This window comes from Callithrix jacchus, chromosome 6 (assembly GCF_049354715.1).
Source record: "Callithrix jacchus isolate 240 chromosome 6, calJac240_pri, whole genome shotgun sequence".
In the NCBI taxonomy this organism is placed as follows: Eukaryota; Metazoa; Chordata; class Mammalia; order Primates; family Cebidae; genus Callithrix; species Callithrix jacchus.
The window spans coordinates 108,985,931-108,999,644 of NC_133507.1; the positions used below are offsets into that span (position 1 = coordinate 108,985,931).

Here is a 13,714-nt window from a genome sequence, read left to right on the forward strand (position 1 = left end):
GTGCTCAACAAACATCTACTGAATAAATGACTGATATTCTTCAAAGGCATAGTCAGTGTCCTTTCATCTTTGTATCTGTAGTACAATATCTTGTCCATGGTAGGTTCATAATAAATATTCAGAGTAGAGGAGAGAGAAGGCAATGAAAGAACACTAAAACAAGGAAGAGAAGAAAGGAAGAATATAATAATCAGAGAGAGCGCACGTAAGGCTAGTTCCCACATATCTGCAATCAAAGCTGAAGTTGTAAGAAGAGAAATAAATAAAACAAATTTCACTAGGTGTTTGTAAAATAGAAGTCATAATGACTAAGGAAACAGACACAGAAGCATGGATGATACAGCTTTTGAAATAAGTCTTTAATCTATGATAGAGATTTTGATGGAGGAGGAGAATGGAAAGTACCAGGGGGTTAAGTACAGAGGCAGGGAAGAGTAGGGCCCATTTGGGGGTACACTCATCTTAGTTGAACACTGTTTCATTTCTCTTTGATAGTTGAAAATTGTAGCTATGAGAGACATTGCTACAACTCTCTCTCTCTCTTTCTCTCTCTTTCTCTCTCTCTGATCCTGTTCCAGGAACTGGCGGTTGGTCCCCAGCAGATTCCAATGCTCAACAGTGGCTCCAGATGGACCTGGGAAACAGAGTAGAGATTACAGCAGTGGCCACGCAGGGAAGATACGGAAGCTCTGACTGGGTGACGAGTTACAGCCTGATGTTCAGTGACACAGGACGCAACTGGAAACAGTACAAACAAGAAGACAGCATCTGGGTAGGACATCTTTTCCCTTCCAATGAATAAAACTGAGATGTGCTAATGGTAACTAGAGTATGTTTCCATCATTTTCCAATATCCAGACTGTTGGTAGTTTAATAACTGTTGCGTGCCCATTAGAAATAATTAGACAATTGTAAGGCTCATGCCCAGCATGGCTCCAGTTCCTAGGAAAATTAGGATGCCTGCTGCAAATACTTTAGTATGGTCCCGTTTTTGTCATAAACTGGATAATTCAGTGACTGAGCCTCACTTTCTTCATCTATAAAATTATTTTAAAAACAGATAAATGTACCAACAAAGTGTGATTATGAATGTGATTATACTGATTTCCTGTTTGACTTATTTAATAGTTTCTCTATCCCAGGCCTTCACCTATTTTGCAACAACACAACCAGCTCAATAGCATCACTTGATTAATGTTGCCCTATGTGTGAATCATGACTTGGGAATCTTTAAAGTCTGCTCTGACTTTAAAACCTCTAAACAGTCTCTATCCTAGGTTCGCACATAATTAAAAACTGAAACTACAAAACAAATAGAAAATTTAGAATTATTCTGCCATTGGAAACAATCTTCAGCTTCAGAGTGAAGGACAGTTTGGTCCAAGTTACAAAACCGAACTTTCCTCCCCAATCCCAGCCCCAGACTCTTGACCTCACTGTGTGGATGAAAGGCTGTCAGCAAATTATTAATGGAGGAAAAGGTGGAGGCAAAGCAGATAGCAAAAGTCACCTGGAAGTAGCTTCAGAACCTCAGGCACTGAATAAAATAAGTTGTAAGTTTATATTACTTTTAGTTCAGAAAATAAGTCACCATTTTTTAATCCAAACGTGCGTAAAATATGAACATTTGGAAATTAATAGCATATTCTTTCCTTCTCAGCCTCTCTCTGCTTAAATCAATGCCAGTTAGTGTTGTCTGCACATTCACATTCCCATGCTGGCCCCATCTCACTGCCAAAAATGGAACAACTTCTATTTTATATATTCACTGTCATTTGTTAATTCCTACCTATCACATGCGTTTGTAATTGAAAATAGTCATAAACTGAGGATTAAGATTAGTTATGGCAGACTGAATCCTAAGAATATTATTACTGTCATCTTTATTCTGGGTCACTTATAATATTAGGTTCTAATATTTATAAAGGGCATAAGTTTTCTTCATTTTTAAAAAATAGTCTGAGCATTGAGTATACATGGAAACAAAGAGGGGGAAATGGACAGACCCCAATGCCTACTTGAAGGGAGAGACTGAGAGGAGGGTGAGAGCCCAAAATCTACCTATTTGGTACTATGTTCAAAACCTGGGTGATGAAATCATTTGTACACTAAACCCCAGGGACATGAAATTTACCCGTGTAACAAGCCTGCCCATGTACCCCTTGAGACTAAAATAAAAGCAGAAAAAGAAAATAAATGTCTTCTGGGGACTATTTTACTTTTTCTCAATTTTGACATCCCTATAAATTATTACAGGTTTTCATTTTGTTTGACTTTTAGTTTGAGATAAAAAATAAGTGCACCTTCCATTTTGAGGAACAATTTTAAGGTTTTTATGTTGACTTTAGAGAAACATATCGATGTGAGATTTTTTGTTTTCTCTTGTAGTTTTCATCGGGACTGGTTGTTTTTAGATTGAATTGCAGCTTTGAGTTATTGTGCCTAATTTATTTTAATCATGGGTTTTACTCTCTTTAGAACCAAATAACCTGCTTGCAGCTTAGTCCCCAGGTTGGGATGTATTTCAAAGGATGACAGTTTCTCTGAGCTCATGAGCAGTGTACACAAGGTCTCTTTCACTTCCTTGCCCTTGTCAGTTTATCTGTTTTCAAATGATTCCAAGCCCCTTAAAGGCAGGGATTTCTTTACATGTCCATTTAGCCCCTGTGCCCAATATCACTAAACACATGGCAGGAACTAATTTTGGGGTGGTTATTAACAGAACTGCAGAATTACTAGGGGATCCCTGAATTGAAGGGTGGTGGCAGGAGACCTTCCCCATCCCCTATCTTGCATCCCAAACAACCTTGACATGGTAGGGCAGGTACAAGATGCTGGATGGACAGAGGAGGAATGGCTGGGCCCTCCATGAACAGTGAGGAAGGAAATTCCAGCAACAACTTCCCTAGAGATGGCTGCAGTGGCTGCAGGACACTTCGAAGAGAGGCACCTTCAGGAGCAGCCTTTGATTAACCAAATGCAGGGAGAAGGGATTTGAGGAGGGACCATTACAATAACTTCCAACTTAAGGAGTAAAATACATGGCATTAGGCAAAAATACCGTGATAGGTCATGTGCAACAACTAGGCTCTTCCCTGGAAAAATAGGTGTCCCCTTACTTAATACTAGGAAAACTAACAGTTGCTAAGCACCCATTACACACCATATGTAAGCAAATGTAATTCTCTATGTATATTAAAAACTGTCATTCTATAAACAGGTGATTCAATGTTAACATCTCTGTGAACAAGAGGCATGAGGCTCTTGTGAGTTATGGCAGACTGAATCCTAAGAATTCAGTCTTTGAGCCCAATCCAAGTTCACACAACCAGAAACTCGTGGCCACATGTTTCGCAACTAAGATTTATTCCTAAATATATTTGGTTGCAAAATTGAAGCTTCTATTGCTCTTTTAGTACGCTGATTTTTTTTTCACAAAATAGATTTACTTTCCTCACCTCAAATGTTAATTTAGTAAAGCCAACTCTTTAAGAATAATATTAAGCCTTATTATTTAATTCACATGTTGCTAAATATAAAAGTGTGAAGGTACCAATAATACCCATTTGTATTTGAATATGTTGTAAATAGTGCTGAAACTCTGAAACCATCTCGGCTTTCAGGGTGTTTTACAAACACTTCACAGAAATTTGTGAAATTTGCCTTGTGGCTAATATTTATTGGTACTTTCATCAGATTACCCTGTTGGATGAAAGAGATTATCTTGAGAGCTTTTCTTTTTACTTTTTATCTTTAATTTTAAATTAGAAGACTCTAGATTCACCAAAACTAAGCCTGAGAACAAAGAAAAGAGCAATAGTCAAACAAAAGTTCTTTGTGAAACTGTCTAAATTGTTTGGTTTAACTTTTCAGAAAAAGTTAATACCTAAAACATCAAGTATTGGCTTAAAGGTGGTGTATAAAGAAAATGGGCAGTATATATATATATATATATATATATATATATATGGATGGATGTGTATTATATATATATATATATATATATGGATGTGTATTATATATATATATATATATATATATATATATATATATATATATATTTGAAGATAGGATCTCAATCTGTTACCCAGCCTGGAGTGCAGTGATGCAATTATAGGTGACTGCAGTTTTGAACTCCTGGGCTCAGGTGATCCTACCACTCCAGCCTTTAAAGGAGCTGGGACTACAAGCATTCACCACCATGTCTGGCTAATTCTTTTTAAATTAAGGAAAAAAAATTTGCAGAGATGAGGTCTCATTATGTTGCCCAGGCTGGTCTTCAATTCATAGGCCCAAATGATCCTCCCATCATGACCTCAGGATTACAGGCTTGAGCCACCACACCTGTCCAGTGATGCAGAGCGTCTCTTGAATACTTACTTTCACCTGGTCTTTTTTGGATTCTCAAATTTTAGATAATATGTAGTTTGTAGTGCTCTTTAAAATTGATTTACCAAATAATATATAGCACATGCTGTGGATGGGACAATCCATTCACCAATACTGAAGAGATTTTTTGTATTTTACAAGGTTTACTTCAGAAAAAGAATTCGAAAGGGATACCTTCCCAATGATTGGTAGCATGCCCTAAAAATCCAATTTGGAGAGTTTCTGATCTGACACTGAATGGAACGCTCATGAATGAGGCCACTAGGCAGCCATGTAGTGATGCATCATGATTAATGCACAAGCCAGAGTCCCTCGCTTCACTAAATAATCAGGCATGAAGATGTATCAGGGACAAACCCACCAACAGTGTTCAGAATCCTAGCAGCTCCAAAGCCTCTCTTCCTGATTGGTGTGCAGACATGCCAAATCAACACAAATATTAAAACTCCAACTCTGGGCAGCAATGTGAGCCAATGCTTGGTAAAGTGGGTAAATTTGTTTGGAACAAAGGAACCTCTTAATTATGTCCTCTCAGACCAGGTCCCATTAACAGTCATTTTGAAAGATATGCCAGAAGAAATATGTACTGTCCCTGTTATATCCATGAATAACCACAAGTGTTGAGCCGTTTCCTTCATGAGCACAATTCCCACACTGTCAGTGAGGTTTTTCTGCACTAATTCAATGTCCCCACATCCTCAGCTGCTCATCACATGGCTGACGGCAAGCCCCCCTCTCTAGCCTATCATCTGTGAATATTCTTTATTTTATTAATATTCAACTTGTAGTTTTCTCTTATTAAAATTATGTCACCTCTCCCCAAACAGACAAAACATATAGTCTTTTATTATAGCTGCTTTTGGCCTGTGCACTCCTGATGGTCTGTGATTTCCTGTAGCTTTCTGGAATCTGCCTTAACATGAAGAACTTGTATTTGTTACCCAGGAGTTTTCTCGCACAGAGGTCAATTCAAGCAATGGATTATACATTTTGGTCATCAATTCCCCTATTTCACCCTTGAGTAACTTCCAAATTCTCTAGGAGATGCTTTCTGATCTTCATGATTTATACACATTTATTCTGCCAATTTGGCCTAGAATATACTGAGTATTGATCACTGTTTGATATAGTATTTTAAACCTGCCAATTTCAGAAAACAATTTGAGAGTGAAAATCTCATTACCATCAACATATATCTTTTAAGCTCTCATTATACGCCAAGCACTGTGCAAGGTGCTAGGCTTACAAAGGGGCTAAAGCTATGGTTTTTCCCTACTCTGGGTGTGCAGAACCATTAGGGAGACAAATCAATGACATGGAACACAGTATATGTATATATGGCTAACATGGCAGCAATTCACATGCACGAAGCTTATTAGAGGGGTATTCCTGGCAATATATGAGTGTGAGAGGCTTAGACCAGGTGAACCAGAAGGGACCATGTTTATAATGTTGGCTTGTCAGCAACTACAGAGTACTGTAGGTCTAATAAAAATTCAATGAATGTACAAAAAAATGGGAAGAGAAAATGGTAAAAGTGAGGTGCATTCACAGCAGGAGAAATGCTATAAGCAAAATCTTAAAGGAAGCTATATTAAAGACACAAAGTATTAATAAATTAGATACAAGATATCCCTGGTTAGTGATAGAAAATAAACTTGAAGAGAGAAACTGGGTAGAGATTGTAGGCTAAGAGCACCTTCATATCTTTTTAAGCTAATACATTATCATTTGTTAGCCATTGTAACAAAGTTTGTTAACACTTTTCTGTTTTAATTTTTTTTAATAATAAAGGCTACATATAGGAACATGTTCTTGAATATATTTGTCAGGATTTTTTAAATGATTCTCTCTTTTGTTCTGTCACACACATACACTAATAAGCTTTTAATATAGATATTAATTTTAGTTTTAGCAATTATTAAAAGCTCAATTAAGAACTTAGCATGCTCAGAATCTTGCTGCTGAGTTAATGGAGAGCACCAATGCAAAAGCTAGTTGTTGCAATGTCACAGACTAACAGAAACAAAGGACAGAGGGAAATACAGAGGCTTTTGATTACAGTATGATTTTAGTTGCACCACTGGTTGCTTGCGTGACCTTGAAAATGTCCTTTAACATCTCTGTAGCAGGTCTTTCTCCCTCCCCAGGGCAGGGATATATCTAGAATCTTCCAGGCCCATTGCATCCATTCCTCTACATTTCCTTGCTCAGACACTGGTTCTTGGCCTACCCTGTGGATTGCAATGGGAAATACATGGAGATAAAGCCTTGGCTTCACCATGAAGTCAGCTTAGAATAGTCAACTAAATGATATCAAAGCTCAGTATTCCCCTTGATCATCCCAGGGGTTCTGTCCTAAGCTCTTTTTCCAATTTTAGATGATCTTATCACTTGATGGAGCTCTGCAGAAGAGGAAACAGGGAACAATTGGCCAATCAGCATTGTGAAAGCAACAGCTGGTCTTTACCCCAGCTTCAGCAGGCTCCCTCCAGCCCTCTGGCTCCACATTTAGCCCTTGAAAGTTCCTCGCTGATGCCCATCTGTTTTCCCTTCTTAATACTGGAATTTGCTGAAATGTTTTAGAGAATTTCCCAACATGGGGTCTAACCTTTTTAAGGAGTAAGTGCACTCACACATTTACACATGTGGCATTTAAACACATCACACAGACAGGGAGTCCATGTGTAGTCTTCAGGATTAATATTCATACGGACACTTTCTAAGGGAGACCAGATGTTTGCAGTCCCCTACAAACTGGTTGCATGTGTAGTGGGATAGAATCCAACAGCTTATATCAAAGTAAGAAGGATGATCTGCTTACAATTAATTCTTGTAAATCCACTGCTATTAAATTAATCTTATTGTTAAGGTACTTAATGAGTCCCAGCAATCTCAACTTCTAATTGTATTTTCAGTATGTATAAACCTGTTAGGTTTTGGAGACACTCACTTTAGATTAAGAGGAATGAATCAGAGTGAGAACTAAGGTCGGATTTTTTTTTTAATCTTGCCCAAATTCCTATCTAAGGGATCTGGGGAGTCATGCCCTACAAATCATCAATTCTTATCAGATGGGTTTTATTTGACCCCGCATGATTTACTTTCCAATCTGACTCTGGCATAACAAGGAAGAATATCAAAATGTTTTACCCCAAAATATATTTCCTTGACATACCTGGAAATTGTCCTACAGTCTCTTGTGGGAAAAGTCCACATTCTATAGGATTCTCCTTTTCTCTTTTTTTTCCTCCCTTCCTTCCCAGATCCAGGAGATAATTAACAATGAGTCAGGCACCCTTTTAAGTCTGATAGAAACGTTTTACAGAAGTCTGCTATCTGAGTGCTTCCTCTGCACAACTTGGTCTCCACAATCCTTTACCTAAACCTGAACATCCCTTTCATTAATCCCAGGACTTCAGATAAACTCAACCATTTGTCAATCAGAAAACATTTAAATTCACCTGTAGCCTGGACCCTCCCCCACTTTGAGTTGTCCCACCTTTATGAACCAAACCAATGTATTTCTTAAATGTATTTGATTGATGTCTCATGCCTTCTTAAAATATATAAAACCAAGCTGTACCCCAACCACCTTGGGCACATGTTCTTAGCACTCCCTGAGGGTTGAGTGGCCCATTGTCACTCAAATTTGGCTCAGAATGAATCTCTTAAAATATTTTACAGAGTTTGACCCTTCTCATTGACAAGAGTTAATATCTCAACTTCAACATCTAACAAAGTATTGGGATTTTTAAAATATAAATATAGTCAATGAGGGTATAATGGTATACCATCATTATACTAGGTATAATAGATAAACTAGGTATACTAGGTATCATTATACTAGCTATAATGACTAAGTGGAAGAGATTTATTTACTCCTTTTTTATTTAAGTTTTAGCTAATGGGCAAATTCTTTGGTTTTTAATGTTTCTCTGTTGTTGTTTTCTTACACAGATTATCTGAGCTTTGAAGTCTGGCATGGATTCTGTGACTATAATAAATGACTAAAACCCTAGAGCACTTAGTTTTTTCCTCTGTAAAGTGGATGTCATGAGGGTAGCTGCCTCATGTGATCTGTAAAGGAGAGAATCTCAAAAATGAGCATGCATCAAAATGTCCCACACGACCTGTCAAGGCAAGGCCTGCTGGGCTCTGCCTGCAGAAAGTATTCAGTAGGCCTAGGGTGGGCCTGAGAATTTGCTTTTATAATAAAATCTCAGGTGCTGCTGTTGCTTCTGGTTGGGGACCTCACTTTGAGCAAGAGTGTGAAATGTTAAATGGACTGAAGCATACAAGGAGCTTGACATGGCACTATCAACAGTAAGGGATGTGATTGCCATGAAAGGGAGGTGTATGTCGTGCACCTGGGGGAGAGACTCAGAGGACACTGGCTCTCAGGGTTGCTTTCTTTCGAGCTTTGTATACAAAAGGGAAAGCAAACAGTAAGTCCGTCTTTCTCTCACTTAAGGAACTAAATATTCAGTGGAAAAAGTAAGATCTTGTGGTTACAGGTGAAGACAGTTTATCCAAGCAGGCTCATTAAGGAAAATTCCCACGGGGTCCAGGCTGCATAGAGAGGAGCCGGAGGAGGAGCCTGGGCTAGTTGCTGATGCCTAAAGAAGAGGACTCTAGGTCAGATTTTGGAGCCCCAGGTGTCTACCTGGCTCCAGCCAAATGGAAACATTCCAGGCATGGCAGGGACATCTACAAAGCCAAGAATCTCTTAAGTATTTTTTTTAATTTGAAAGAAAAACAGGATTCATTGAATTTATTATTGCAATAACAACTGACATTAAGAAGAAAAACATAATATAGTCTCCAGAAGTTTCTGTTACTATTAAGTACGGTTTCCAGTTTGTGGCCCTTAATGTTAATTGCAAATAAAGGTAACTAGTTTTAGTCGCTGATCCTGTGATGCTAATAAAAGTAGAGTGTAAACAAAATAAATGTGAGTAGGAGTTGCTCTTGTGTTTCACGTCTCTGACCAATTGCAACTGTTCATATGAGAGGCATATTTCCTACTGCCTTGTAACCGAAGGGCACTTCTGCTGCTGCAATTGTCCTTGGAATTAGAGAGAGAAGCTGAATGATGCACCTATGTTTGTCTGACACCCTAGACATGCCTTGAAAATAATTATCTAATTGAGTAACTCAAGAATTTTTCAAAAGTTAATTCAGGAGCTCATAGGAAAAGTATTAGAAGTACGGAGAAGGAGTAATAAAAATTGGGCTGGAGTTATTTCAACTTGAATGATGTGGGTGCTTTTTTTTTTATTATTCGTTTGTGGGAAGGGAGATGTACTTGCAAAAATCTCTCCAAAGAATCATAGACCCCTAACACCCTGTCTTATCTGATTGTAATTTAGAGTAGCAAGCATCTGTTAGGCACATTCTGCAGATTTAATTTAGGCACTAAATTAAGGAGCCTTCAAGAGTAGAATGTGGAAATTTCCTGTCAGAGGTAAGAAGAATGCATGGACAGGTACATAATGAAGGCATATGCACAGATGGGCACATAGATGAGAGCATGAAGTTTCTGACTTGTCACTAGAAGAAGTGCTGTAATTTTTTTTCTCCCAGAAACGATTTTGATATTGCAATGATTCAGCCTCATTTTTGTCTTACCTGTCTCTATGAAACACCACAAAAATTGAGAGCTGACGTTCCACAAATGGACTGTAAAACAGAGTAGAAAGAACTGATGAACAGAAGACACAGCAGGGAGGCATGAAAAAGCTAACCCACTACGTGTAAACAGGTCACCTGACTGAGTTCAGCACTTCCCTTTTATATGAGGCATTCTGCATGTAGATGAGAGAAAGAAAAATGCAGTGCAGGTGCAAATAACTGTGACCACAGCCATGTTTCTCTGAAGAGTGAATGCTTTCTGCCTTGGGTTTCCATGCCTGGGCAACCTCCAGCTTTTTCCTATCTTGTGCATATTTTTTCAAAGGCTTACCTTGTGTTTCAGATACTGTTTATATGTGAGTGCTATAAATATGTGAAAATTTAAGAATGGATATGTGTATATAGAAGAATCAAAACACAGCTTGAGAGGGGCATCCTAAAGGGCCTTAATAAACAGATAATTTGAGGGAAAAGCCTGTGCTTACCAGGCAAGCTCTGCTTAGAGGTTTGTTCCTGGGTCCCCTTGAATCAAGCTTGCTGCTCCTGAACCTCTCATACCCAGAAATACCAAAGGTGCCCTGCTGGTACAGTTGTGCATAGGGGAGTTCACGTCCCTGATTCATGGGTGATGACCGACCACCCTGCCCAGCAGAGTCCAGGCCATCTTTTTTCTGAAACATCTCTGGGGAGAGATGGAAGCTCAAAAAGCCTTTGGGTCTTGTTTTTTTTCTTTGGTGGGGACTTTGTTGCTAATGATGCCTTCGTACACTCCCCTGTCATTCCACATAATGTGTTTGAGTTCTCTTCTAGAAATGCATTTGTCATCTATTGAATAATTTCTGAAGCAATTAAATGACAACTCAATAAATGGCTTTGTCAATTTTGTGTAATGGAAAGTCAAATTATCATGTAGGAAGTGCAAAATCTTTCTTTTTATAACATTGTTGAAAGGTTTCAAAAGTAACTGCATAATTACAAAAAAATTAACGTATTAAAGTTTGCTAAATCAATAAGAATATCTCATAAACCTATTTATGCTTGGAAATTTTGAAACCATACAGATGGACTTATTTAAATGTAAATGTAAAGATGTGAATAAAGACTGATGGTGGTAGAATGCAATTTTATTATTTAAGCTAAAGTTGATACTTTAAACATATACATCTGTATGTGTACATATATAGATATATATTAGTACTTAAAAAATATATGTATTTATAGGCTTGTATGTATCTGTATTTGTAGATTTGAATACAGTAAGTTCTCACTTAACTTCATCTGTGGTTCTTGGAAAATGTGACTTTAAGCAAAATGATGGGTAACGAAGTCAAATTTTTTCTCATTAATATTATAATGAAAGAATATTGAAGAAAGCAATGCTATTTGAGGACTCATTGTACATTGTGTTATTTAAAGTCTCAGTTTCCAAGAACTTGTAAAAGATGCTAAAGAATTACCATATATTCCATATATATTTAAATATATATACAAGTATATATATTTAAATAAGTTTAAATAAATATATGTATGGTATAACATATATGTACCTATAAACATACATCTTTAATTCTCAGCTAGTTTCATCTAAATTTCTTCTAACCTATAAATTTTGATTATTCAAACTTTTTAACCTTTCTGGTAGTAAATAGAGGATTTAGAAGATATTTGTTCCACTACCTCCTTGGCAGATATGCCAGCTGCCTTACTTTAAAAAGTAACAATTGCAATTCTTTGAGACAATTATAATTCTTTCCTTTCCCTAATCAGCAGGACCTCAGATAAGTGCAATTTTAAGGATTTGTTGAGAGTATTGTTCTGTGGTTCAATGACTTGTGTGATTTCCTTATTTAAACAAGAATAAAGAGCCAAATAAAATAATGTATTTTAGAAATAATTGGGCACTACTTATCAGAGTGGTTGGTGGACTGGATACTAATCAGAATAGCAGACTCTGAATTATTTTTTTTCCAGTTACAAATACCTTTGTTTATGCAACAGTAGATAGAGTGCTGGAAGCAACCTGTAACTGTACTCCATGGATTTAGATAAGAAGATGATAGAGAAGGAGGATTTTTAATTTAAACTGGATCAGGATTATATTGTTTCATTTGAGCCTCTTTTAATTCAAGTGTATTTAATAAAATTCTTCTTTTTGAATGGATTTGGAGCATGAACTTTGGATTTAAGCAAATCTGAGTTTCAATCCCTGCTACTTACTAATGGTATCACCCTGGGCAGCATTTTATATCCTAAGCCTTAGAGTTCACATCTGTAAAATTTTTATAAAACCTACATTAGAGTGGTATAAGAATTCATTGAGGCAATCTACATAGACTCCCAATGTCCCTGACATATAAAAAGTACTCAAGTTAGCAATATTTAAATCCTTATCTAAAGAAAACTTGAATGCTGACCAAGGCTTTATCAGAATCCTAAAAGACACATTTCTTCCCTCAAATGTAACAAAATATTCCCTCAAATGTAAATATATCTTCAAAATATCCCTGCTTCTGCTCCAGGATGTATTTTGCTAGGCCAGAGGCATTTACAAATTCCAGAGGCCATGTCATGCAGGTGTCTGCCGGTAAGGCAGGTAGTCTCCCCTCTGTGGCTTCTGCACAGTCCAGCCTTTATCCTATTGGGTTTGCAGCTAAACGCGCTCGCAGGATGGATGAAGCATCTGCCATGCTTGTGGGTGGACACAGGTTACTGAGTAACATGGCAGAAAATGTAAGTGGATCTGGAAACAAGGTAAACCACCGGGAGAGCCAGAAATTTAACATTGACCAGATTTTAAGCCACTGGCATTTTGTTTAAATCACTTCTTAGGAAAATCATTTGAGCACAGCTTTAAAATAAAAGCTGGGGACTTGGTTGATGATGGGATGCTATGTGGAGTAACTTGCTAGAGGCCCAGAATCTCAGGAACCATTTATCACCATCTCTTCTTGGAATACTAGATGATAGCAGAGCCACCGTGCATTCATTTCAGAATGGGCTGCCTAACCATTCAATATGAGTCAGTCAGGAGACTGCCTTTTGACTGATTTCAAGACAATTGTTTTGCAACTTGTCTTACTGAAGACATAGATTCCTTAACCTTCTTCTACTAGATAAGATATTATCTAACAAGAATTCCCATATAAGCAAATATATTGTTACCCAAAAGCTCAAATAGCAGCAGAGTTTGTACACACCTGTGGGAGAAAGTCCCAAAGAAATAATGCAGGGTAGCAAAGAGAGGTCAGGAAAGTAACAGACTTTGTCACTAGAAGAGAATAGGAGTAAGTATCCGGGTGTGGTGGCATGTACCTGTGATCCCAGCTACACCGAAGGCTGAGGCAGGAGGATCGCTTGAGCCTAAGAGTTTATAACCAACATGTGCAACATAATGAGACCCCATTTCAATTAAAAAAATAAATTTTAAAAAAATGTAAATAAAAACTGGAAATAAGGGATCAAGAAAGATGTTGGAGATCTTTAAGTCACCAAATTTAGAATAATCCCCATTTGGCGAGACTTAAAAAATCTTTTAAGAGAGGTGCCAAGTACAATTAACACAGGATTTAAAGTAAGGAATTACATATCCCATTCCTGGCCCTGGCCCTTATTATTGTGTGCATTTTCATAGTTATTTAATCTCTCTGAAGCTCCAAGGCTGTATCTTATTCAAATGCATGTACCCAACCCA

General features: G+C 37.5%; 1 protein-coding gene across 1 annotated transcript in view; it reads left to right on the forward strand.

The window, feature by feature from the left end:
* The window catches only part of CNTNAP5 (contactin associated protein family member 5), an 875,887-nt gene that overhangs the window by 204,619 nt on the left and 657,554 nt on the right, over positions 1-13,714 (forward strand). The window contains exon 3 of the mRNA XM_008999044.5: positions 579-772. Coding sequence (XP_008997292.1) covers positions 579-772 — 194 coding nt within the window. The remainder of the gene's footprint in view (positions 1-578; positions 773-13,714) is intronic.